Source organism: Trichosurus vulpecula, chromosome 5, assembly GCF_011100635.1.
Source record: "Trichosurus vulpecula isolate mTriVul1 chromosome 5, mTriVul1.pri, whole genome shotgun sequence".
NCBI lineage: Eukaryota > Metazoa > Chordata > Mammalia > Diprotodontia > Phalangeridae > Trichosurus > Trichosurus vulpecula.
In genome coordinates this window covers 175,107,190-175,132,541 of record NC_050577.1, presented here as the reverse complement: position 1 = coordinate 175,132,541, position 25,352 = coordinate 175,107,190, and the positions used below count along the sequence as shown (strand labels likewise).

At 37.2% G+C, this 25,352-nt stretch overlaps 1 protein-coding gene across 1 annotated transcript in view; it reads right to left on the bottom strand.

Moving 5' to 3' along the window:
- The window catches only part of SFMBT2 (Scm like with four mbt domains 2), a 248,989-nt gene that overhangs the window by 15,840 nt on the left and 207,797 nt on the right, over positions 1-25,352 (bottom strand). The window contains exon 15 of the mRNA XM_036759565.1: positions 12,003-12,112. Coding sequence (XP_036615460.1) covers positions 12,003-12,112 — 110 coding nt within the window. The remainder of the gene's footprint in view (positions 1-12,002; positions 12,113-25,352) is intronic.

Here is a 25,352-nt window from a genome sequence, read left to right as displayed (position 1 = left end):
CCATTTAGTGTTATAGTTCAAGGATCACTTGGTTACTTATTAAAGCTAGGAGAGGTAATTCAGAGAGTCATGATTTCTGGAACTACTTAAACAAGAAGAAACAACTTTGGGAAAGCCAGAAATCTTCCTCTGATCTGAGTTTATCACTTCCCAGCAGAAGCTAATAGGAAAGCTACCTCTTAGGTTACCACTTGTCCCAATTTACCCACAAGAGAAGGATATCCTGGAGAAGCAGGTAATCTCCCTCTCTCGCCTCCTTGCTCCTTAAGTTTGTCTCAATGTTTCTGCTTTTTCTCTAAAACGCAGCCATTCTATCCAACAATACTACTAGTAGGCCTATGCCCCAAAGAGGACAAAGAAAGAGGAAAAGGACCCAGTTGTACAAAAACATTTATAGTAGCTTTTTTTGTAGTGGCAAAGAACTAGACACAAAGGAGGGAAAGGGGGTTGTGACCATCTACTGGGGAACAGCTGAATAAATTATGGTATATGAATGTCTCAATTGTTTAATTTATTAATTTAATTGTTTAATTAATTAAAAGAAATGATGAAAGGTATGGTTTCAGTGAAACCTGGGAAGATTTGTAGGAAGTGATACAAAGTGAAGTGAGGAGAACAATGCAGACAGTAACAATAATGTAAAAAAACAAAAACCTTGAACAATTTTGAAAGACTTAAGAAACTCTTAAGAACTTCAGAACAATGCAATGACCATCCATGGTTCCAGAGGACTTATGATGAAGCATAAGGCCCACTGTCCAACAGAGGTGATGGACTGAAGGTACAGATTGAGATGTTTTGGACGTGGCAAAGATGAGAATTTGTTTTGCTTGACTATTTATATTTGTTATGACATTTTTGTGTTTAATAAGGGATAGGAAGGAAAGGAGATAGATTTTTAGAAAATATTTAATGCATCCATTCTAACTGAAATTCCCTTCAAAAGGTCCCCAGATTCACTATGAGGGGAAAAGATTGCCAGAGACCAAGGGAGCCCAAATCACGCATGTTAAATCACTATTCTCATCTCTTTTCTTGAACAATGTTGCAAACAGATGAACTGTTTTCTCCCCCTGACAGTGGCTACTGGTTCTTGCAAGTCAGGACCTTTTAAGGTCTCAGTTCTATGATTTTTCCTAAGGTTATCCTCAGGATCTTTTCCTCTTTTCTTAGAAGTGAAGGTATCACCTTTTTTTTTTACCTAGAAGAAATTTCAATGACTACCCCAAGGGTGACAACAAAGGTTCTAGTATCCAAACTTTCCTAAATGTTTATTTCAATACACAGCAATTTGATCGTCGGAAGTTATCCATCCTTTGAAATTTAATCTCAATGTCACTGACCTGGGATGGAAGGACTCAAGAAATTATTCTAATGCCTTTTATTGACATGATCCCTTTTAACATTCATCCACTCATTTCAATCCTGGAACACTATGGTGGAATAGTGAGGCTTGGGATCATCTCTTTTCTAACAAAGGGAAACATTCATTAAAAGGTTATGTGACCATCCCGAATTCAGTGGGCATCTTGATGCCCAGCCCAGAGCTATTTGTTGAAGGATAGGCTGTTGCCTCAAAGAAACCACATGACTTACCAAGTGACAAAGAGCAACTCCCTACTCTCAACAATATCTTCGGTTATGATGATGAGGATATGAGTTCTCTTCCTAAGTAAATGGAAGATGTGGCCTACAATCTATAGAGACTACTTCCTCAGGTCATGTGCCCTTCTTCCATCTTTCAACACATCTCCAATTCTTTACGATCTTCTTTAACAGGCCGTTAAAAGTGATTCAGTGGTTATACCCACCATTTCTTTCTACACTTTAGGATACAGTTATAATCTTGTGTTTCAACTCCCTATCAGGTATTTTTTGTGTTGCTCTTTTCAGTCCAAAGATTATTCTCCTTGGCAGATGAAGAAAGGAAAATAAAGAGTTGGATAGTTCTGCCTTTTTTCCATCATTCCTTGTCAAGTTCCCATTTACCCTGTGCCACAAGGCTAGGCTTTTCTCTGATGCTCCTTAGTTCCCAACATTGTTAGAAAAAAAAGATTTGCCTTCGGTGACTACTCTTTAGAATCTCAATTCTAGCCTTCCTTTCTGATTAACCCCTCTGGTGTGCCAAACTTGACTTTCTATGGAACAGAATTGCTTTTCTAAATCCTTGGTGATAAGACCATATTCTAAGTTCTAAATTTCTCTAAAGTTATTTTTTTCTTCCTAATTCAAAACTTTCTTCTTTAGCTTTAATAGGGGTTCTGTAATTCACTCCTGGGTGGCTCTCACCCATGACATTCACTGTGTTTCAAATTGAAAATGGAATCAAATTGTGTAGGTAGCACAAACTACCGAAATGCACTGGGAGTGAGGTTAAAATAACATCCAATCTGTATATCTGTCCTTTATTGTTATCATCCCTTACAATTTATAAAGTCCTCGGGATGTTTGGGTTCTCTACTAAATCGCTAAAAATGAGGCTTTCAGGCAACGTTTTAAAATAATAGAAAAGAAGAAGTACAGGGCCTGGGTGAATTCCAGGTCAAGGCTTTAAAGTGGGGAACCTGGGGCTCACAAATACATGCATGTTTACAGAATTCTGTAACAGCTGTGTCTCTGGCTGCCCAGAATGGACGAACGAGTTAGGCTACAACCAATGTGCATATAGGGTAAAGGTGAAAGTATCTATGAGACCCCAAAGTGTATTACAAATTTTTGGTGGGGTACAGAGATAAATAATCAGCTGGAAAGTACTACAAAAACCTAAGAAGGAAGATTAATTATAATCTATTTCTTAAATCAGTACAGTTTCAATAAACATTAAGCACCTAACATAGGCAGAATTCTGATGCTGTAGAAACAGTACTATCATTATCGTTATTATTATGTTTGTCAGCTAGTGGGAATGCAAAGACAACTAAGATGTCAGGCCTGCTCCAAGGGGCCTTAGAAAACATGTGAAAAGTAACGGGAGGATGTGAAAAATGGAGAGACGAGGTCTGATTGGGAGAAGGGAAAGGAGTGACTGAGGGATGGCTTCACAAATAAGGCAGCACCACTTCAGGTGTGAAATGTCTTTAAAGAGACAGGCAGAAGCTGGAAGAACAGTAAGTAAAGAGAGGCCGAGGCAACTGAATTTTTGGCACTAAGGAGCTGAATTTGATTGATGAAGCTGGTAACAATGATAGTTTCTGTATGTGGATAAATGGTTTTCAAATTGTTGTTCAGTCATTTCAGTCATGTCTGACTCTTCCTGAACCCACTTGGGGTTTTCTTGGCAAAGATACTGGAGTGGCTTGCCATTTCCTTCTCTAGCTCATTTCAAGGACGAGGAAACTGAGGTGAACAGGGTTAAGTGACTTGCCTAGGGGCACACAGATAGCAAGTGTTTGAGGTCAGATCTGAACTCAAGAAAATGAGTCTTCCTAACTCCAGGCCTGGCACTCCAACCAATGTACCACTCTCTGCCTCTAGAGTTTATCAAATACCTTCATATATTTTTTCTTGTTTAGTCCTATAGGAAAGCTATTAAAACATTCTCATTTTATTTTTCGTTTGTTTAGAGGGGGGAAGGCAAGGCAATTGGGGTTAAGTGACTTGCCCGAGGTCACACAGCTAGTATGTGTCAAGTGTCTGAGGCTGGATTTAAACTCAGGTCCTTCTGACTCCAGAGCCATGCTCTGTTCACTGCACCACCTAGCTGCCCCAAATATTCCCATTTTACAGATGAGGGAACTATGACTCCACACACTTTCATGACTTATCTAGGGCAAATGTCCTAAAGAAGTGGTCTCTATCGTCATCTAACTTATCAGGTAATGTTAGGACTATAATCCAGAACTCTTGATTCCTAATCATACTTTACTATATTGCAAAGGAACACTAAAATCAATTGTAGGGTCTACCCAATGAAATTCTCCCCAAGGTGAGGTGAAGTGTATGACAAAGAAATAACTCTTTTGTTTTGTACACTGAGTTTATGAAGAGATACTGCTGAAAAAGCATGGTTTCACATTTTCTATTTCCTGTTGCAGACATGAACCTGAAGAAAAAATCCTTAGCTATATAATTTATTAAATGGCCCAGAAAGGCTACTGTAAACACGGAGATAAGATTTTAAAGCGCGCCTTACAAGTGAGGAAAAGAAAAAGCAACAGGGAGATATTAAAAAGAGACAACAAGGTTGGTACACAATAGAAAATTCCCTGCCATTATAAATCATCTCAGAAGGAAGGAAAAGAAAAAAAGGAAAAAAAAATCACTGCATCAGAGCTGATGAATGGCAAAGATAGTATGAAAGAAGGTGGTCAGAAAGGCGTCTTGCATGAAGAGAGAGTATCTATGCCAGGCAGCTCCCAAATAGGCCGCTCTAGTTAAATCCTTAACCCAGTTATTAGACTCCTTCCTCAGCTCTTCTTTAGAAAGTGAAAGCTTTTTTGTTTGTTTGTTTTTGTTCAGTGAGGTTTATCCTGTTAGTAAAGATGTCAGGAGAGCAAATAAAGAGAGCCATCAGAATAGATGGAAAGAAAGGGAAAAAAATAGGGTGCAGCAAACAGATCACAAGTCTGACATCGAGGCATTGATGAGGGTTTGGGGTGAGAGGTGCTCGACACCCCAAAGTACCGAAACACCGGGTCCTGCCGAAAGAATTCGACTCAAGCTTTCTCAGCCAAGGGAAAAGATAAAGTTTATTAGGAGTTAGCCAAATAAGCCTGCCCCGAGAGATCCCACCCCTTGCGGCGCCTGTAAAGAAAAAAAGGGCCAGATCAGTCTGAGCTAGATTGGATCTGACCGCCCTCCTGGAGGCAAGATGGAGATTATATACACAAGGGTTGTGGGAGGGATTGAGGGGTGGTCTGGGGTGGCCAGAGGAGGGGTCTAGGGAGGGACTCAAGGAGGAGTCTAAGGAGGAGCTTGAAGGGACTGGGATGAGGTCAAATTCCCAGGCGGGGGACATAGCTGAAGGCTATATGGGAATGACAACCCATAAAGGGCTGGGGTACCGGAGCTAGGGTATAGACATTTTGATCAGGAAACAGGATTAAGGGTGGGAGGTCGTTGGGAAAACAAGATTAAGGGTGGGAAACAGCTGGACAATAGAGGACTGGGCAGGGTAGGCATTTGGGCTTAATGGTTATAGCCTCAGGCCAAGGCCAGGTCGAGTGGGAAGATTCAAGGAGAGTTCAAGGTTTCAAGGGGTTCCCAGAGACTGCCCTCATCAGCATCACGTAGTAGTGAGGGGAGACTTTAGTTCATCAGACAACCAGCAGAGGCCTCCAGCCATCAAAAGCGCAGAAGTTAATACTTTTCTTTGTTAGCCCTAACAACAATTTGCATCTTTGAGAAGTGGATGAAACAATGAAGGTAACTCTTACTATCTGACAGTTTTTATTGACCAGGATACACTAATTGCTGGCAGTGTCGATGATGGGAATCTTGGAGGGAAATGATAATTCCATGTTAGAATTTATGGTACAAAAGAAGAGGAAAGCTGGTCAGGGTATTTGATATTTACCCTCAATATGGGCAAATCAGGTTGCAGGGTGTTCAAAAAAAGGCTAGCTAGTATCCTATAGCCAAAAACTCCAGAGGGGAATTCAACCCAGTGGGAATCAGAAGCTCAGAAGTATAAATTCCAAGGAAGAGGAATATGGGACATTGAGATCAATGTAGAACGCATCAATCTACTCAGATTTTTAAAAGATTTATACAAATTGTGCAAAGGGCAAAAATTATAAGAGACAAATCCAGAAGTTTGGCATGATTCTATAAGAATCATTAAGGCCAAACCAGGCCCCAGAGAAGAGATGATAAAAGTATCTCCAACTTCATTCCTTGCAGAGGTGGAAGACTATGGGTATGGAACAATAAGACACACATGCTTTTGGACAATCAGTGGATTCTTTCAATTGACACTTTGCTCGCTGTGTTCTGAAGTTCTATGCAGTTTTCTTATCTTTTCTTCTTATATTATTTCTTGCTTTATGGTATTCAAGTTTTTTAACTCGTCATGTTCTTCTGGAACAGAGGTGTCAAACACACCTTACTGCTTAAACTAGATTAAAGTGTAATTATGAAATATATAACACAACAAATACAAATACAACACAATGTAGATAATGTTCATAGGTGATTTCTAAACTAATATGCAACCTGTAGGGATCCTTATGCACAGTTTTGTGGCCACTGTTTCTACGTGAGTTTGAAACTACTCTTCTGGGAGACTCATAATCCTTAAATTACCTCTATATATCCTGTCCTTGAGATCAGATCACATTTTCTTTAAATGGCACCTGTTTTTTGCTTCTTTTCTTCCAGAATGTCCTTCACTTCCATATATTTATATTCCAAATTAGTTATCTTCTCATTTGTTTCTTTGGTGAGATTTATTCCCCTGGATTCAAATTTTTCTATTTTGGCAATTATTTCTCCTGGGCAATCCATAAATTCTTTCATAATTCTTATTTCTCTTTTAAACCATTCAGGAACATCCTGCTGTGGTTCCACAGGGTCCTCTGCCTCATCAGGTATTGATTTCTTTTCCCTTGTCTTGCAATACTTATTCAGAGATGCCTGAATTCTTTTCCCTGATCTGGAGGCCATTTTCTCTTCTGTTATTATCTTCCCTACTGATTTAGCTGTTTATGCTCAGAGTTCTTAGTTGAGTTTTCTTCCTCTTGATATCTTTGGTAATTTCAGATTCCCACCCCAACACACACACACCTTTATTTTCACCTTCTGATTCCTTTCTTTGTGATGGTGTTTTGCCTCAAAGCCATCTCAGTCTCCTCCTACATTGGGGTAATTCATATTTCACTGGCCTCAGGCTCCAGTTTCTCTCCCAAGTGACTTCTGGGAGAACACAACTGGCCTCAGATAGGTGCCGGGCTCTTTGCCTTAGGCCTAGTAGAGTACCACCTAGCCACAAACCTATCCTGCCCTGGTTTCCTCTGTTCTTAGTACTCTAGCTGAGTACCTCTGCAGCACCGGAGCACCGCCATGGTGTAGTACCTAGCCAGGACACGCTTCCCAGCCTTTTGGTTTTCCCTGGAATAAAAAAGGAGGAAGGGGAGTTGAGTTCTGCTGCAAGCCTGTGGGCTGCTTCGTGTACAGCCTGGCTCCTGGAATTAGGTGGGAGGCAGGGGTGGGGTTGCTGAGTGAGTTAGTAATTCAGGTTTAGCCTTCTATGCCTTTTAGCTCATCAGTTCTTTTTCTCTTTCTTAGTGTCCTAGACCATGGAGAAAGCTGAAACTGCTTTATCACTTGCACATAATTCCTATTCTGGAAGGGTTTGAGAGGTCATGAGGATCAGGGAAAACAGTCCTTTATCTTGTTGGTCACGTAACCCAGAAGCCTTCATTGCAGGAACTGTCAGACATGTATAATAGGATGATAGACCACGAGGGAACTCAGAAGCCCTCTAGGCCAACACTAACTCTTATTTTATAGGTGAGGAAGCTGAAACCCAAAGGGGTAAAGAGACCTGCCCAGGGTCACACAGGCAATAAGTGGCCAAGCCGATTTTTAAGCCAGGACCTCTGACTCCCAATCCAACACTATCCACTGGGCCATTCTGCCTTGTGCTGGCTAGTTGTGCTGTTATATCCTCATTTAAAAAAATTCTTTGTTATAAGGGATGGTTCTCTAGGTAGAGCCATAGTGATAGATACATTCAGAAATGAAAGTGAAATAAAAATGATGGACGATATTGAAATTATCAATAGTGCCAGCGCTCAAAATCAATTGTAACTGGCGAGGAATTCTAGACATCAAAAAGGTTTTGTTTTGTTTTTTAAACCTACAATGTCTAAAATGAAAAAAAATCCAAGAAAGGACAGGATCTAGGTTCTGGGTGGGTGCTACAATGATAACAGAAAGAAAGCAGGCTTTTCAATATGGTGGCTGTGGTGGTGGTGGTGTTAGTGGTAGCAGCAGCAGCTAATATTTACATAGTGTTTACTAATTATCAGGCACCGTGCTAAGCATTTTACAATTATTATCTCATTTGATTCTTATAACAACGTTGAGAGAGAAATTTAAGCTGTATGTCTAAAATACTGGAGAACAAGGAAATACAATAAAAGTGTCTTTTCTGCCAGAATATCTGATAGTAGCTGACTGAACTATGTCATATAACAGTTAATTTTTTTATCACTGGTATTCAATAAATGGTCATTAATAAATTGATAAACACCTGAAAACTGCCTAGTTTAAACACTGTAAGAATCTCTTATGGGAATAACGAATGGGAATGATTTTGACGCCATATAAATGAATAAAAAGATACAAGAAAATATCTATAGAAGACATATGATAGTTCTTATGTAGATTGATACATCGAGACCCTTTTTTCAATAATACTTTAAAATCCTTGAAGTATATAGGTTTTTACAAAAATGTGAAAAAGCAGGAACTATGAATGATAAGTGATAGTAATCGCCTTACCCCCATGGATAATCAAAACTATATTTTTCCTTGAAACAGTTTGCAATTGATTCAGTGACATATCCCTTTGACAGCTCAGTGAATTAAATGCAAGTTAATTTATTCACGACAGCAAGGATTTCTGCCTTTCAGCTAAGTGGGAAAGAGCTCTCTCTCTCCTTCCTTTCCCACTAAAGTAAACAGCTAAGTTGTCAAGATCTAAAAAGCTGTCATTCTACATCAGAAGGAATGAGGTGACTCAACATGTAGTATGATAACACTAACATTCCTGCTGACTATAAACCTGTCATCATTAGCAGCTGCTCAAAGATGCTATTGTGATCTAGCGTACTTGAAACCCAGTTGAGACAGACATTTTCTCATTATAAGTTGCTGTGTAAGATTCTGAAATGGAACTTACTGTCATATTTGATATAATAGGTAATACGTTGCTTTTAGAATATGGCAGGGCCAGATTTCACAATGCCTGTTTTGATTTTATTAGTCTGGATTTAATAAAAACTCTGATCGACTTGGCAACACAAAAACTAGTGCAAACTCTGCAAAAAGTGCCATCTCTGTTTTCTAGCATTTGGAACAGGATCCTTACGCTTTGCCACTGTTATGAAGGACACTCAGTACAGAATCCACTTAAGGAGGAATTCCCTAGGGAAAGTGCAATTGTCTGGATGCTCCTATCTGCAGATGACATTTTGCTGATAGAATCAATCCTGACACCGTACAGCCTCCTAGATTAGATCCATAATCACTCAAAAAAAATAAAAGCCCAACCTAACCATCCACACAGAAAAAACAAATGGATAACTGCTTCCTAAACTACGAGGTGCCATTAAAGGGACTGCACATAGAGTTGGTCCATCAGAGTGTGTGTGTGTTTGTATGGATATATATATACACATGTATGTATCTTGGATACATTTCAAAAAAGACAATGAACCAGGCCCAGCACTCAACAGAAGGAACAGTGAAGCAAATTGTGTAGTGCTTTTAATGACCCCAATCTTTTTCCTGAAATAAAAAGCCTACGGTTTTACTATTAATACTTTCTGGTGATGCTATCCATCTTTAAATTATGAAATGCTAAATCGCTGAAAAATCAAAATGACATGTGTCATCCAAAAAGCAAGTAAAAATACAAAATGAATATTAACAGGCTGCAGCACAATACCAACAATTTACAACATGAACAAAGTATTGCCTAAGTTATTATTAAAGAGATAAATGGTCGGGTCATGTATAAAGAGGGAGGATGACAGCATCTGAGTCATATGGGTATCCAAGTAACATCAAGAGATCTTGATGAAGGCCCCACCAAGTTAGGGTGACCCCCTGTGTAAGATTAAGGGGAGGCTAAGGATAAAGAGTCAGACAAAATGAAAAGGCATGGGAGTATCTATGATCTATGCTGACAGAAGGCAATACCCAAATCATTGCGATCATAGATCCACTAAAAATATTCTTATCTGTATCTATTACATTTATTCCAAATGCACTGAATTTGGGGTTACATTTGGGGACAAAAAAAGAAGAGATTTTCCTGGCTACCCAGATAATTAACCACCTTCTAATAATTAATAGACTTGCTGATTTTCTACCACTATGGACTGACCACATGTAATAAAGGCTCTACTATTACTGATGATTTCCTTTTTAGTGAAAGAGAAAAAAGATAATTTTAGAGGAGAAAAATCTCCAATTTCCCTTTTCCGTGCCATATATGAAGTTCATAAGAATGAGCTGTGGATAGACTTTCCCTAAAACTTCCTTGAAAATGAGTGGATAGAAAAATTAAGTATTTGAAACGATGTGATGCTAATATCTGAGAAACAAAAGAGCAGAAGGAAAAAAAAATCTAATAAGCTTTCACTGAATAGAATGGACATGCTACAATGCCACCGAACAACAAAACCAACTCCCAAAAAGCCGCTGGATTTTTTATAGATACCTTCTATCCCGTATTGTCTAGTAAAGCACCATTATCCCATCAGTGATTTCAACAAGAAGTCACGATTCAGAGGATGACCCTGAATATACTCACACCTGGAGTGCTAGTCAATTACTGGCAATAAGTGGTATGTTCAAGATGAGGGTAATGCGATGTGCTAGCTTTTCAAATACACACCGAGCATCAAAATAAGATAATGAACTTATATTGGAGAAGGATTAATTTAGGTTAGCTCTAAGTAAGAAATTGACTCTTAACATTTTTAGCATGCTCTCTCTGGTCTTTTAAAGACCTTAAGTACCTTCTGTGTAGGATGCAACCTCACTAAGGGTAAGAGGGATACACACATGAGATCAGAAGTTCCTTAACCTTTTTTGGGCCATGGCCTCTTTGGCAGTGTGACGAAGCCTAATGGACCTCTTCTCAGAATAATGCTGTAGGTGGATCAAATAAAATGTACAGGATTACAAAGGAACCAATTACACTGAAATTATTCAATATTTTTAAAAGGTTTACATATCCCAAGTTAAGAACTCCTGGACTAAATATAGATAGATTCTCATTCTCTTTTTAACTTGTCTTCAATGTATACAATGTGCCATGGGTGAAGATGAGAAAAGTGTCTGCACAGTATGAGTTTGGAGGAAATATGGATTCCAGAGGAAGGAAGCCAGTAAGAGCTAATCTATTTTAAGGCACTGAGAATTTTTTTTTTAAATCATCGTTTCAAAGCATTTGTTTAACTTGTTTGGAGTAAAGCACATTCTCTATCACCTATGTATTCTTACATCCACTAAAACATTTGGCTAAGGGCTCTCAAATTCATATTTCAGGAAACTGAAAGCAATGTAAAAAATTTCTCCTCTAGTAGGTTTACCTGCAGATAAATGGAGATAAGAAGATATCTACCATCCCAAGAAACAGTCACCACTACCCACCTCCCTCTATCGGCCCCCAAAAAATGTGGATCCATTGTCCTAAAAAATATAGTGCTTCCAGAGAGCAAGGACTGTGGTTTTCCATGTGCTCATTTCAGTATCTTAACTACAGATATCAATATAGTTAGGTCCAGATTTGTGTGAATAAAAAATTCCCTGAGGTAGGTGCATTATTCTAATTTGCACTGCATATTTCCAATGGGCTGGAACCAATTACCATATTTTATATAATTATAACTTTGAAAAGTACAAATTCAAATACAAATGACCACTTCAGGGGATTCATTATTTGTACTAATCAGGGACTTGTATTAAAGCATGCTCTTCACATATATGAAAAGCCTTTCTCCTTTACATCCACCAAAGCCCACATATGTTCACTTTAAGGATACAGTATCATAGTCAGCTTTTCAAATGAACCGATCAGATACTTGCTACTGAACAATTAAAATAAACAACTTTCAAAACAGAAATATATTGCTTAAGTTCCTGTCCAAAATGTAATTGGATATAATAAAACTCATATAAATCTATATTCATACATAGTAATATTGCTTCTGGACAATAATTTAACTTCCTTTAGTTTTTTTTTTAATTGCTCATTACTGGGTCAATAAGACATAGCAAATTAAACATTACTCAAAGCCAGGTTTCCCAGAGTCAAAAATACCTACTTTGCTTTCAGGGTCTCCTCCTGGAAATTCCATTGTGGGTCTTCCACAAGCTGTAGTTCCCTCAGTACCCTTCCCGGCTTGTAAGCTGCATTAATTACCATGCTAAGAACCTATAGGGGGAGAGAAAAACACAAAGCGAAACAATCATTATGGTGAACTTCAATGAGGCAATCAGGCTCAGGTGTACAGAAACAATCAAGCCATCACCCTCACACCCTTGACACTTAAAGCAGTAACTGTTTCACCCAAGTTAAGTAAAACATCTTGGTTAAGTGAATGAAATCACCTTGAAAGAGAACACTAAACCGGTTCACCATCAACTGGATACAGCAGGTGATGACCTCAATCCCACTGGTTAGTGGGTTACTCATTACAGAAAGGGAATTTACTTTTGTTAATTCTTCCAGGATAAATGAATTAAAACCACTTCTAAAAAAAGAAAAAAAATATTCTTCTCTCCAGAGGGATGTTGTTCTGATCATGTTTAAAAACCAAAATACAGGTGGAATATATAGAAAGGAGACATTCTACTTATTTTGCCATTTCCTGGGCTGACAGAACCATTTATGCCTAACCTCTGAATAGGTGTAGCTAGGTTACAATCCTCCGCAGTTTCCTTGGAATTGTCCCAATTTATGAGTATCTAATTCTTGGCAAACTTCCCTAGAAACATATCTATTCAGGAGGCTTTGGCTCTGGGTCTAATTCTCATATACCTTTGCCCTGACTTGTCACTTCAACTCAACGGCCAAGAAAATAAATATCTGATAGTATCTTCACAAAAAGTTACATTGATAATCTTTTGTTTTTATGCCACGATTGTCTCCTGTGGTATACCACCCCTAACTGAATGCTCCCTTGAAACAAAGACAAATAATGAAGCACAAATGAGACAAAACAGCCATGTCTAGAAGAGTTGGCAATGTTTCCATCTGTCCCACATGTTACCTACCAAGGGGAGTGGAGTATGTTTTATAATCTATCCTCTGGGACAAGAATTGGCCACTAAAATTAATCTAAGTTCCAAAGTCTTTAAGTGCCTCTTCTTCAATAATGTTGTAATATTGTTTACATTTCTGGGTTCTGCTTATTTTACCTTGTAACGCATTTCATACAAATCTTCCCATGTTTCTCTGATTTCTTCATATCCATCATTACATACTGTATAATAATATTCTATTACAATCTGTTCAATCTTTCTTCAATTGGATGGTACCCTTCATTTTCAGGGTGTTTTTTTGCTTCCACAAAAAGTGCTATTATGAGTATTTTGATATACATGAGACATTAGATGCTCATTTTTTCCATAATGCAACTTACTGATCTGAACACACTTTTTTTCTCCCAAGTCTAGCCAGTATAAACCTGAATGCAGCCTATATCAGAGTATTCCACCCTTTCAGAGAGATTTCATGTTGGGCGTACAGTCTACATATGGCATTACCTACATTTAGATCAATACTGCACTTCTTCAAGGGCTGAGCATTCAAATGCATGCTCCCTTAGCTGAACTGAGGCCCATGTTCACTTCAATGTGTTTTAACAATGAACAGAGCTAGGAAACCCAGATGCTCTGGCATAGTCACTTTTTAATAAATAGATTATCATCATCCATTTATATTTATTGAATTCATGGCATGGAGGTGTTTATAGTTAGAGATACTACCCAAGGAATTTGAAAAGACAAATCAGTATGGAAAGATATATGTAGGTAGGAGGGAAAGGGGCTAGAGATGGAGTTCTATCCTAACCCCCCTCCCCCAAAAGATAGTAAAATATTTTTGGTGCAGAGAAGCTAGATAGCTTCACATATGAGCAAAATACATTTGAGAGTTATATGTTTAATTTATTATACACTTAAAAAGGAAAGCAAGTTCTATATAATTGTTACATATATAGAAATGCTCATTTTATTTGGTTTTTAAATCCAATTTTTAAAAAATCAAGAAATATATAGACAACAGGTGACATAAAAGCGTTCAGAGCAAAAAATTTTGCACAACAAAATAAATATTAAAAGTGAGAGAAAATATTTCATGTAATAGATGGACTGGCATTATCATCAAAACAATATGCATTAATGCAATGCCACATAGTTAGGGCAGGCATTATAAACCAATAAAAGATGAATGCTCAGCCCTAAAGAAGTACCATATTGACCCAAACACAGATGACTCTCAGATATTGGCTGTACCCTCAAAATGAATTCTCTCTTTGAATGCAATCAGCCCGGTTTGGAACTTGACTGATTTCAGAAAACAAATCAAACAATTTTTTTTGCCTTCACAATTAAAATCAATCCTAACATCATTCGTACCATAAAAGCTACGTGGCAGGTATACTCTTCTTCCTCATATTCTGAGGGTCTAAAATGTCTCTTCATCAACATGTTTCAGTAGGTATGCTAAAAGGCCACAAGAATGAATTACAAATAGTTCTGGTGTGATTGTGTGTATGTGTGTTTTTATTAGAATCAGCATTTGATTTTTATTGTTGGCTGTCACTACAGTTTATGGGAACAGAGCTTTAAAATAAATCTAATTAGAGCTGGCTGAAATAATGTACAAAGTGTTTACCAACAGACAATAAAATTTCAGCTGATTCTGTTCATTCTTTTCCGCTGAGAAAACCCCAAGAGCTACATTGCAGTAAGCTGAAATGCATTTTGCTCTTGTGGAAAAAAAAAAGACCCATCTAGCTAAATTTAATACAGGAGTAGGCAGCAATTACACTGTACAAAAACATCAAATGCTTTACCTTAAAAATGAGGGTGTAACATATCATTCATCTCCAAATTCTCTCAGCCTTTTTGCAAAGAACCGAAACTGCTCCCCAAAGTAGCTTGAAGGACTTTCTAGCCATTCCCATGAAATAGCTAGGAAAGCTACAATACCCTAAGAGCTTATCTGGATTTGCCACGCATATTCCAAGAGTTTCTAGTGTATATGCTATGGGCACCAAATGATAACAAAGGGACAGCGACCCCAGTGGATGGTGCCCCTGGCAGCAGGGGAGAGAGGGCAAGGGTCACAAATGTGGAACCAACAGAGCTTCTAATCCCAATTTGCTGATATGTAGGTGGCAAACAGAGCATTAAAAAAAAAAGCCATATGCTTCTTACAATACAGAGTCCTATGGGGCTCCCTGAAAATCACTCAGAATCATCCTTAAACATTATTGGATGCCTACTGCCACAGCTAAAATGTATTTCTGTTACTTCTAAACAAATCAATGCAACCATTATCAACACCTAAATCATTTACTCAATAAGTATTTAATGAATAACTAAAATGTATATAGCACTACAGAAAACTCAAAGAAATATGAGACCATCTCTGCCTACAAGAAGTTTATAAACGAGTTTGGAAAATAAGACAAGGGTTATTTTGTTTTAGTAAATATACAAGATTAATTACTCGTGGTACCATACGGGGAGTATAATAATTTGATACTCTGCCTAATACAATAATGTAAATGGAATTAGACTAGGAAGTAGCTCAACTGTAACTTTATGTACCCTTTCGCAAAGCTACTCGTAAATACTTGGTCCCTATGCCAAGTACATGCTGTGATTTCATTTTTAGCCTTGAAAAATGGTTTCAATGAAGAAATTAATTCCTGTTTTATAGAAGTTAATGATAAGAGTGTTTTTAGTCAAAAACGTATCAAAGTGGTGTGGAAAGTTTTTACAAGGAAGCAAATTAGAAGAAAAGCTAGAGAAAAAAAGATACTCGGTGCACAGCTCCAGTACAACCTGTTTAACCAGCTGTTAAAACTCCAGAAAAAGGGATCATGACATTGATTCTGATTGTAAATATTTTTAAGCAAATTTGCTGTTGTTCAGTTGTGTCAAACTCTTCATGACCCCATTCGGGGTGTTCTTGGCAAAGATACTGGGGTGGTTTGCCAGTTCCTTCTCCAGCTCATTTTTTACAGATGAAGAACTGCGGCAGAGTTAAGTGACCTGCCCAGGGTCACGTGGAAGTATCTGTGGCTAGCTTTGAACCCAGGAAGGTGAGTCTTCCTGGCTTCAGGCCCAACACTTTATCTACTCTACCTAAACTTAGGCTGCCTCTTTTTAAGCAAAGCTAAATCATTAGGAAGTAGTCACTACCACAAGGAGATCAGAGCTGGGAAATCATCTCAGTTAGGTTTCAATTGGTTTCCTGGCCAAGCAAATGGACATGGCAGGCAGTAAAAACCAACAGGGTTTAGAGCTAAGCAGCTAGTAGCAAGCAGCCCACAAAACTCAGGAGTGCAACTGGAACCAGATTAAAATGTAACTGGGATATGTTTAGCAAGATAAAAATATAATACAACACAAATAATGTTAATTTGTGGTTTTCTAAATCACTATGCAGCCCACAGCCATCCATTTCTTTTCCATTTCTATTCTCATCTGACACCACTGGTTTAGAATTTTTCTTTGCAAAAGATGGCAAGTAGTATCACTTAATGAATCAGCTGAAAGTAGCAGGGAGTGAGGGGGGGAAGTATCTGTACAACGCTTACCATCAGATCAAACTAAATCAGATCATCCTGAGAATATTTATAAATGGAATTGGAAAGAGGTCCACAAAGACACAAATTATGCAGATTTGTCAATGTTTCTATAGCAATCTAGGGTCAACATTAATTACAATGGAAGCACCATTTTTGGAATCTGGCACCATAGAACTCGAGGAAATAGCAGTATTATGAACATGAAGTAAAGAAAAGCAGACACATAAAACCAAGCACCAAATCCAAGACACAGGCAACAACACAACTGTAAAAGCATTGAATGTGACTGGTTTTTAAGATATCTAAGGTAGGGAAGGATAACAAAAGGATGCAAAAGTCACAAATGGCATTATTACTTAAAAAAATAAGGCAACTTTGAAGATAATTTTAACAAACAGAAATGTCTACTCTCTCAATTTTATCAAATCTTCATCAGATACATACTACTAAGTATCCTTGAAGAAAACAAGAGAAAGAAACAGGCAAGCTTTTGCAGATAATTTTCTAGAGCAGACACATTTTTCACAGGGACACCAAAAAATGAAGAGGATAGAGAATACAAGGTGCTTTCATTAGATACAATGTTGAACAAGGACTTAGGAAGAACTGAGTTCGAATGCTGCCTCAGACACTTAACTATTTATATGGCTCTGGTCTAGTCATTTAACATATCTGCCTCAGTTTCCCCAACAGTAAAATTTGGATAATAACAGCACCTCCCTCACAAGGTTGTTGTGAAGATCAAATGAGATAACATGTTATCTCAACATATTTTATGCAAATCTTAAAGAGCTATATAAAGGCTAGTTACTGCTATTTTTTTATTACCAGGAAACAACTATATACTGGAGATAGTAATGCAAAATACAAAATGCATCCTTAAAGGCTCTCTCCAAAAGGTATCTCCCATGCACATATTAAGATCTTACAAGATTCCTTAATACATGTAATCACGGAGAACTTTTGTTCAACTAACTTCTGATAATCAATTATTAACTGAGGCATAAAACATGGAGATCTACACTCACCAAAGGTACTTACCACCATCATAAAGAATGTCCTGCACACAGTGTACACAAGTGAGAGATTCCTTCTATATCAGGGTTTCATAGAGGTCTACAGAACACCATGGAGTCTACCGACAGATTTCAGGGTGTCCATGAACTTGGATGGGGAGTAACTTACATCTTTATTTCAATAACTCTTAATTGATATTCAGTATTTTCTTCAATTATTAATTTTAAAAGGACATTTTTTTTTCCTGAGGAGTCCAGAGGCTTCATCAGATTATCCAAGTGGTCCAAGACAGAAAAACAAAGATTAAGAATGTTTCAAAGAGGGTGGGCCCTCCAGGATCCTGTTTGAGATGATATAAAGTTGACTATATTATGCCCAAAATACTACAGGGCCACCAAAATATTAGTAACAGAACCCTCTGGTGGTGATAAAGAAGAACAAAAATGGGTGTCCACCAACTGAATAATAATAAACTTTGGCATAGAAATATAATGGAATATTATTAAAGATAAGGAATGACAAATATGGAAAATCAGAGAAACATAGGAAGATTTGTATGAGGTGATGCAGGGTGAAATAAGTAGAAACCAAAGAACAAGGTAATGACAACAAAGGTTTAAATGAAAATATCACTAAAAGGAAGGTGAACTAAGAGATCAATCATGGACCCAGAGAACAGATAATCAAACGATGTAGGAATCTATCAGGACAAAATGTTTTACAAATTATCATATGTAATCCCTGTATTAGGTGTTTTTCTCAATTTTATTTTCTTTGTTACAATGGAGGATTCAACATGGAGAGGAAGAGAATTTTTCTCAAGGTATGTCTGTGATGTAAAAAAAGATTAACAATGAAACTTGATAAAAATACCATAGGGTGTCTTCACTGAAGTTTGTACCTTTGCAAAAGAGACTGACCTACCCTACCAAGCCACACAATAAAAACCAAGTCAATGAAGGATGCTTTATTGCCTAAATTACAGCCCATGGAGGAAGCCTGTTAGTGTATGTATTCTCCTGTGATCAGATCACATTTGGGTTACTGTGTTCAGGTTAGATGCCATCTATCAGCAAGGATATTAATAAATTGGAGAACATTCAGAAAAGGACAAACTATGATGGTAAAGGATCTCTAATACATCATATAATATGACTAACAATTGAAGGAACTGGAGATATTTATCCAGAAAAAGAGAAAACAAGGACATGATGGCTACCTTCTGGTATTAGAAGAGCTGTCACATAAAAACAAGCTTAGACTTTTTCAGCTTGTCCCCAGAGGGCAGAACTAGGAAAAATGGGTAGAAACTGCAAACAGCAAATTAAGATTTGATGTGAAGGAAAAACTTCCTAACAATTAGAGCTATTAAAAAATAAAATGGGCTGCCTCAGGTGGAATTCCCCTCACTGGAGATCTTGAAGAAACGGTTGAATTACCACTTGTTGGAGTATGCCATAGAGAGAATTCTTGGTCAGGTATGGGTGTTTCTGAGATCCATCTTAATCCTGAGATTGTGTATTACTCTGAACAGTCATGGCAGATAAGCAATGAGATGGGCCCAGAAGGTAGTAAGAAAAAGAGAATGGCCTGAAGTGAATTGGGGAAATTACACACATAGCATTTCCAATGATCCTAAGATGATCCCTAACATACAAAAGCAACTTTAATGTATTTTAATTTTTTAACAGTCAGTGTCACCCAGTGATGATACATGGCTATGAATCATGGAAAACTATGGTCTGTGAAGCAACAAGAAGTGACCCGATGGACAATGGAGAGATGCATGATTGGTATAACTGGTGGAGTTATGGTTACACTTACATAAAGGAAGTAAATGGGGAAAGGGAATCACTATTTACATACATCTAAAACTGATATACTAGTTAGAACCTCCTGGCATTCTTTCATATCCTTCATCTGTTGTAATATTTTCTGGTTTGAATTAAATTTTGTCTAATACTAGTGCCCCTCCCACTTTACATGACTTAGCAATAGCAAGGAAAATTTTAGATCTGCTTTTTACTTGAAATCAACTTAAATTGTTCTGGATTAAATATTGGTGGTTTTTTTTTTTTAAGCAGCATATTATTGGGTTCTGATCTTTGCTATTCTTTGACTTTCACAGAAAGCAGAAAAGTGAAAGTTGCAAAACATGAATGACTTGGTGTAAATAAGAAGCATTTATTAAACACCTACTATGTGCCAGAAAGGCAAACACAGTTCCTAACCGGAAGAAATGATAATCAAATGGGGGGGGGGGGAAGACAATATGCAAATGACTACATTCAAATAGGAAAGGAACTAGCATTAAAGGGGATAGGAAGGCTCCTTACAGAAGGTGGGATTTTATTTAAGACTTTAAGAAAGTCAGGAGGCTGAGATGAGGGAAAGCATCCCAGCCATTAAAAAGTGCAGGGTCCTGGAGACGGAATGTCTTGTCTGAGGAACAGCAAAGAGGCCAGTGTCCCAGGAATGTAGAGTATGTAGATTAGAGCAAGGCATAAGATTGGAAAGACAAGAAGGGTACAGGTTATGAATAATTTTTAAAAGCCAAACGGAATTTTTATATTTGATCCTGGAGGTAATAACAGAGCCAGTGGAGTTTACTGAAGAGGGGCGAGGGGATGGTGGTGGTGACAGTGATGAGGTCGTAGATTTGTACTTTGGGAAGATCACTATGAGAGCTGAGTGGAAGAACCAAAGTGTAGAAAGATGTGAGGCAGGGAAACCAACCAGAAGGCTATTGCAAGAATCAAGTATAAAGCCTAGACTAGGGTGAGGGCAGGGTCACTGGAAAGAAGCGGGGCATTTATAAGAGATGCTGTAAAGAGAGCATTGACAGAACTGGGGAACAGATTACATATAGGGAATGAGAGTTATGGATAACACCTAGGTTGTGAACTTGAGCGCCTGGGCTCACCACCTAAGTAAGGAAAAAAGAGATATAAGGAAAAAGATCACATCTGTATTACCTGCATACAAAGAAAGACGAAAATTATATCATCAAGGAACTGTACAGTTGGAAAAGAAGGTGGCCTCGTCACATAACAAAAAGATTAAGTAATTTAATGTTATAATTAGTAAATACGTCTCCAGTTATTCTCTTGGAAGAGAATACATTCTTTGTTATTCTTATTATTTCTATTATTAATTCAAACTTAACAAAACTGCCCTAAAGGGAATTTCCCCTACTTCTATTAATAATTTTAACTTGGACTTCACCTTCATTAAAGAAAGCAGTTTCCCCAGGAAGTAGCCTGCCTTCTTTGGGTTTCTTCCCCACCCCCACCCCCACCCCCAGCCTGTTTCTCTGATAGCCCTTTGAAGACCCGGTGATTTAACCAATACAGCCTTCTGAGTATTTTCATATTTTGTCAGCTGTGATTTTACCTTAGTTGTCCAATTACTTATCTTTTGGGCTGGGAAGTTAGTTTGTTGATCAATGACTTCCTTGTAGTAGTCAGCCTTTTTATATACATTTTTCAGTCTCTATGCTTCCCACATATCCATCTCCCATCATTACAGAGCTGCTGAATTTGTTGGGTAGTTAAGTCTGTGTTTGTAGCCCACGTTTCTTAATTTTGTAAATTCTGTGCTCCAATTTTTTCAGTCTTTCTTTGCCCTCTATGGAAAAAATCATTGTGATTGAAAGTAAATTATTGCTGTCCTTCTGGGAGACTGAAGTATTTTTCTTAAGTCTTGTAGCACTGAAAAGTGTGTGTGTGTGTGTGTGTGTGTGTGTGTATGTGTTTTAAATCTTGGATTCCTCCTTATGGGGGTCCTGTGCATCCTATTTAATTCTGGGAAATTTTCTTGGATAATTTCCAGAAATATAGTATCCGGATCCTTTCCTCCTTCCCCCAATTCTCTATGACATCAGTAATCCTGTCATTATTTTATCATGCTCTCAATTGTTGGTATTTTGCTTGGGTTGATGGATACGGATAAAACTTGAATAATTCAATGATTTTTGAGCCCATACTTTCTATGTGTTCTTCATTACGTACAATTCAGTTTTCTACTGTAATACATCTATTAGTTGCCTGTATGGATGGTGAGAATTTTCTATTACGCAATTCATGCTAATAACAATAAAATGATAATAACTAACATTTACACAGCACTTTGCATTTATCATCTCATTTGAAGAGAGAGAAAGAGACAGACAGACAGACAGACCTACCCAGGGTCACAAAGTTAGTCAGTGTCTTTGGCAGGGTTTGTACTCGGGTTTTCCTGAATCCGGCACTCTATGCAAAGATGTGTTCTTGCTTTTTCACTATTTACTCCTATTCTTTTCCTAACTTTCAATTCCACTTAATGGCATGATCAAAAGAAAAAATTCCTTTGAGGTTTGTTCTTGCTTTTAATTTGGTCCTTTTTTTTAAAGTATAGCAAACTGCTACTTAATTTCATTGAAGTATCCCTTTGAATATGTCCTTAGGATTTCTTGTGTTGTTTCTAATTTCATTTCCATTGTTCCCAGTACTTCAGGTGATTCATTTGCTCTGGAGCAGGGCATCTTAACCTCATGTCTTGTGAACATGGTTTTTTTTTTTTAATTTATTGTGATGACTATCTTTCAATATAATTGGCTTCCTTTGCATTCCTATGTATTTTATTTTACATACTCACAACATATTATTCTGCGAAAGGGGTCCATGACACACAAAATGTTAAGAAACTCTGATCTATAATATTTTTAGCTGCAAAAGAACTTTGCTTTGATCATTTAAAAAACAGCTGAACGGGTATGAATGCTTCAGCTGTTTCTCTTCTTTTTGGTGTGTCTATTTGTTAACTGGAGTTGTTTTATTTTTAATAAGTATTTCAGCCCTCCATCAAAAGAAGTAGCAGTGGTGGTATCCATTTATGTGAGAGAAAGCTGGATCCTTTTAATTTTAAAAACACCAAAAGTTCAGTTTAGACTATATCATCCATCTGTAAGATACACACACACACACACACGTGTGTGTATCAGACACTTCATTAACATCCTAATGAATATGATTTTTGTATTGCCTACTTATTTGAATCTAGTTTACATATGTTATATGGGAATGTGATTTGGTTCAAAAGGCCTTAACCACTATAAATTCACAAGTTAACTGATTTTAAAATATAATGAATAAATTAATAAAGTGAATTCACATCTTGTAGAACTATCACTTACTATGTAGTAAATTATTTGTATTTACATTATATGTGTGCATTACTATATATCCTCATAACTGAGTTTAAATGTATTTTTCATAGTTACTCTAATATAAAATGTATAACAATTTTTGTTTCTACAATAAGGTACTTGGAATATATGCTTACTTAAATTCACCTCACTCCACCCTGCCCCTACCCTCATATAAAAAAATATACCAAACAATGGGTAAACATTTTGAAATATTTAAATATTTATTGCAAATATTACATCAAATGGTTTGACATAATTTAGCCACTAAGTATCTCATACTGAGGTCTGTGCTCACAATGCTTTATAGATATTTCATATATTGATTATAGATGATCTTTCCTTTTAGATGAATATATTAAAATGTGGCATTTCCTACTTTCTCTTGGAGAAAGTAATTTCAATCCTAGTAGTATTATCATTCCCTTTTAAATTCCTCTGCTCTGACCACATCCAAATTTTGAAATGTCAATGTCCCTCATCCTCCTATAGCCTACTGCTCCATCACATTCCCTTGGCTTCAAGCTACTCTCCAACTTGTCTCTCTCAGTATGATCCTAGCCACTCCATGTCTTTCCTTTTTGGTAATCCAGTACCCTGGGCCAGTGGTCTCTAGCTGCCACAGGCCTTCACAGAATCCCTCAAAGAGGATGAAAGACAACTCCTCCCCAGGCCCTCCGTTCCCCCCCCCCCGCCCCTGCCAAGAGGTTATAAAACTTTGCCCAGAAGCAATGTATTTATTAAAAGTAGTAACTGTCACTGGAGTTTCTTATTTTGTGACCTATTTTCCTAACTCACTAATTATATCAATCATATTCCTATTGTCCCTAACAATATTGTTCTTTTATTTTTCCTGGAAAAAAGCAGTAACAAATAAATAAATATATAAACATTCACATTTTATATATAAATAAAAATAAATAAAATAAAAGCAATAATAAATATTTCCATTCAGAGATTGCATCTTCTACTTCTGTTGTGTTTTATGGCAATTCAAGAAATGCTGACTGCAACTACTCTAACTAAAACAAGATTTTTTTTTACTCCTTATAAGGATTAGTTAAAAATTCTTAAATCATACCAAGACATTAAAAATTCACTTTTTAATTAAGACATATTTAGTTATTTTTTAAATACCCCAAAGGGAAGCATAATGAACAAGTATTGCATGTGGAGTCAGAAAGACATGAGTTCAGCTCCCATCCACCCATGGGCAAATCACTTAACTCCTCTCAGCCTGTTTCCTTGTCTGTAAAATGGGGTACTATCTGCTATACCTACCTCTGCAAGGTGATTTACAAACTCCAAGTGGTATATTTACATTATTACAATCATCATCATCAATGAGACCAGTGAGGATTATCTCAATTTTTCTTTTTCGCTCATAATCGCTTTTGTGTATTTTACAAGGAATCAAATTTAGCCCTAAACTTTATCATGTTACCTTTATATTTAACTGAAATATTTAAAAATGACTGTCCTCTAGAAATCACTTTAAAAGATTAATTTTGCATATTATGAAACAAATTACATGACTACCTCAAGATTGTCACCTGCCTTTGCCCAATGCCCACCTGCCTTAAACATTATGCAAATTGAACTAAATTTTAATTTTCTTGCTAATTGTCACATGACCTTATTGGCTTTCTAACAAGCCACAAAGGAACCCTTGCTTACACATTACCAATTGTAATTTAGGTATTTTTGATAACCAACTATTTTTTTCAAATATATCTCATTAAGGAAGAATTTTTCTTCCATTAAAGATTAAGAATACAAAAATATTTCTTCAAATCATTCTATCAATGGACATTTATTAAGCACCTGCTATGTGTCAGGTACTCTGCTACATGCTAAAAACAAAATACATCTAAATACATACAAAAAAAATCCCTCCTCTTAACAAAACAAGCTGATTCTAGTTTACTTAGTAGAGTAATAAATCAAGATTTGGGGGTTTTGAAATCTTTTGACCTCAAGTAAATTTAAAGAGGTTCAACTAGTTAAATGTTTTTTTTTTTAAATCAACTGATTCACTGAAGGTTCTCCCTACTGCAATGTCTGGAAGGGAACTATTACTAGGGAGTCAGCATTTAGTCCCCTCTGTCTAGATTTCTGTCCGGGTCCTTTCTGTTTCTTCGTCAGCTAAAGGTTCCTAATGGTGGCAACTGAACATTGCCTAGAAATCAAGCATAACAAAAACCTTTCTTCTCTTCAAATCCCTACCAAGATCTACCAGATTTCCTTTTGTTTGTAGGTTCTATTTTGTCAAAAAAGGAACACAAGTATGACTCCCCAGAAGCTCTCACACCCAGTCCTGGTTTAATTAGGAATTTCTTCACAAATGGAGGAACCTACAGTGAGTGGCACCTTTATGTGTGTGTTTATGGAAGCTCCACTGGGTAGTATTATAAAATGCTTCAGAAGCTCAGCAAGTTCATTCTGACAGAGTTCCAAAAGCATAGTTTTTATTTTGGTAACTTTGTTCAAATTGAGTACCGAGATTTGCAGAACGGTGTCCTTTGAAAATACATCATTTAAAAGGCATTTGAACAAAACTGCCTCTACTTTGAAAAGCTATTTATTTCCTTCCACCACCCCCCCCAGCAGGATTCTATTATCATATTAGCAACGTCCTGTTC